The 2470-nt window shown below is 60.3% G+C and overlaps 1 protein-coding gene across 1 annotated transcript; it reads right to left on the bottom strand.

Annotated features, from left to right (window-relative positions):
* Positions 1–284: 284 nt before the first annotated feature.
* LOC125532049 (NAC domain-containing protein 2) lies at positions 285–1905 on the bottom strand. Its single transcript, XM_087522077.1, has 2 exons — positions 1294–1905; positions 285–1155 (listed from the first exon to the last, which is right to left on the bottom strand). The coding sequence occupies exons 1-2, from the start codon at positions 1771–1773 to the stop codon at positions 646–648; spliced, it is 990 nt and encodes a 329-aa protein (XP_087378203.1). The 5' UTR covers positions 1774–1905; the 3' UTR covers positions 285–645.
* Positions 1906–2470: the final 565 nt, after the last annotated feature.

Genomic DNA, 2470 nt, shown 5'->3' with positions numbered 1-2470 from the left:
CTTATCACCGTTTCCATTTTGGCCGAAGATTAAGTTGCGTTTGCTGCTGTTGGTAGTAAGGTCACTGCCGCCGAGTCTCAGTAAAAGTACTGCCTGTGAGATCAAAGTGAGACCAGTGGACGGTCTGGAGCTCGAGCTACACAGAGCTACCTGCAGAACCGGAGTGTTCTTGGTGTGTCCAAGCAGGCAGGCAGGCAAACACAACACTGGCAGATTATTAGTGGATCAGACTGTCTGAAAATGAGGCAATTCATCCTGCCCAACAGGAGAAAAGTATAGCAGCATAACAGCAAAATTTGGTTGATTTCTACTGAAGAGAAGGAAAGAACAGAGCTACATATGTATTCGGTCGGTCGATTCTACTAGTGAGGAGTGAGAAGAAAGAGCTACATCCGCATTGAGAGTACAAGGTAGTAAGAACAAAAGAATCAACCCAGCCGGCCAGGCCCCGGCACCGGGCTCTCCATGTACAACGGCACGCCCCGGCACCACGCCGGCTTCTCTCGACACGATGCCACCTCCCTCCCTCCCGTTTCCTATGCTGTATTTACACTGCACCGCGGCCTCGCTCGCTCGCGGCCAAGAAGTCGTCCATTCCACTTCTGTCGATCTCGGGGTCTCTGACGGTCTCTGTCTTTGCTCTGCTTAGAACGGGGCCGGCATGCCGCCGGCGCCGGGCTGGCTCCCGCGGACACGGGGGGAGGCGAAGAGGGAGGAGTAGAGCAGGTCGTCCCCGGGCGGCATCATGTCGAGGCCGTTGTACATGCTCTGGATGTCGTCGTAGCTGAGGTCGACGAAGAGGTCGTTCCTGCCGGCCTCGTCCGCCGCCTCCTTCTTGGGTACCATCAGCGTGGCCATCATCTCCTGGTGCGCCGCGGCGGCCGCGGGGCTCTGGGCCTGGAACGCCGCCGCCGTCGCCTGCTGGAACAGCGACGGGTCGTTGTCGACGATCTCCGACTCCGGCGTGCGCGCCTCGCCCCACGAGTGCGAGTGCGACTGGGACTGCGAGTGGGAGTGCGAGGTGACCACCATGTCGGAGGCCGTGTTCTCCGCCTTGGGCTCCATCATCGTCTCCTCTTCCCCTTGCTGCTGCAGCTGCATCTTCTCCCACTCGTTCTTCTTGTTGTAGAGCCGGCAGAGCACCCAGTCGTCCAGCTGAAGAAACAAATTCAGATCGGAATCAGCACCGAATCAATCAATCAATCAATCAATCAATCGAAGCAGCAGCAGGGATCTGAAATCCCGACCAAATCAACCAGTAAATCATCAAGTATAATCAAACCAATAACGTACCCTGAGCGAGCCCTTCTTGCTGGCGGCGGCGCGGCCGGCGTCGGCGAGGCGGTACTCATGCATGATCCAGTCGGTCTTGACCCCCTTAGGCGCCTTCCCCGCGTAAAACACGAGGGCCTTCTTGATCCCCATGGTCCGCCCGCCGCGGGGCGCGACGGGCTTGTCGGCGCCGGTGGCCTTCCAGTAGCCGTTGCCGGCGGCGCGGTTGGGTCGGGAGCCGTTGGGGTACTTGCGGTCGCGCGGGGTGAAGAAGTACCACTCGCGGGTGCCGAAGAGGGCGCGGTCGGGGAGCGCCCAGGGGTCGAAGCGGTAGAGGTCGACCTCGGCGATGATGGGGACCGGGAGGCGCTGCCCCGCCGCCTTGCGGCAGAGGTAGTGCTCGACGAGCTCGTCGTCGGTGGGGTGGAAGCGGAAGCCGGGGGGCAGGTTGAGCTCCGCCTCCGCGTCCCTCTCCCTCCTCCTCACGGCCGGCATCCCCATGTCCGTCTGTAGAAAGCTGGTCGATGGAATCGCTCCGCTGCCGATGATGATGGATCCGACGGCTGTTGTTCGAGATTGTGGGCGAGTGAGGTGTGGTGTGGTGTGGTGTGGAGATGGTGGTGAATGGGGGAGGGGGTGAGGGGATAAATAGGGGAGGGGGCGCGGGAGCGGTCTGGAAGGTTCGGAGGGAGGGGGGGCGGCTGCGTGGAGGGGTTCTTGGGGAGGAAAAGGGCACGTGTGGGGGGACGGGGATGAGGTGGGGGGGTTTCGGGGAAGGTGCGGGCGGGTGGCAGTGGCAGGCGTATCCGCGCGGCGGGATTGGTTGGCCGCAGCCCACGGGGTAGGGTCGGGGTCGCGGGTTGCGTCATGGCCGACTTCAGCTGGCCCGAGGTTGTGCGGTGCGGCGTCGAGCTGGTCGGCACGCGCGTGTGCGGCTGTGGCCACCGCGGATCGTGGCGAGAGGTGGGGAGGACTGTGGGTGCGTGGCTGCTGCCCGGGTCTACACCTGTCTTTTTTTTTTCTTTTTTTTTGAAAGCGGACGCATATCGTGGCAGTGGCAGAAGCTGTTTTATGGGATATATCCTACCGAACCAAAATTGTGCCATCCTTATTTTTGCAACATATGTCGTGTTGCGAAAACATTTGGCGACATAAGTCGTGTTGCAGAAATTTTTATAGAATCTTTTGCAACAAAGGT

Source organism: Triticum urartu, chromosome 5A, assembly GCF_056163025.1.
Source record: "Triticum urartu cultivar PI428250 chromosome 5A, HENAU_Tu73, whole genome shotgun sequence".
In the NCBI taxonomy this organism is placed as follows: Eukaryota; Viridiplantae; Streptophyta; class Magnoliopsida; order Poales; family Poaceae; genus Triticum; species Triticum urartu.
This window is presented reverse-complemented; position numbering and strand designations above follow the sequence as displayed.

Bases quoted from the DNA above. Each gene is read 5' to 3' on its own strand.
- LOC125532049 (XM_087522077.1), bottom strand. From the start codon at position 1,773: ATGGGGATGCCGGCCGTGAGGAGGAGGGAGAGGGACGCGGAGGCGGAG. The intron at 1,156-1,293 runs GTACGTTATTGG...TTGTTTCTTCAG, and splicing joins GCAAGAAGGGCTCGCTCAGG to CTGGACGACTGGGTGCTCTG.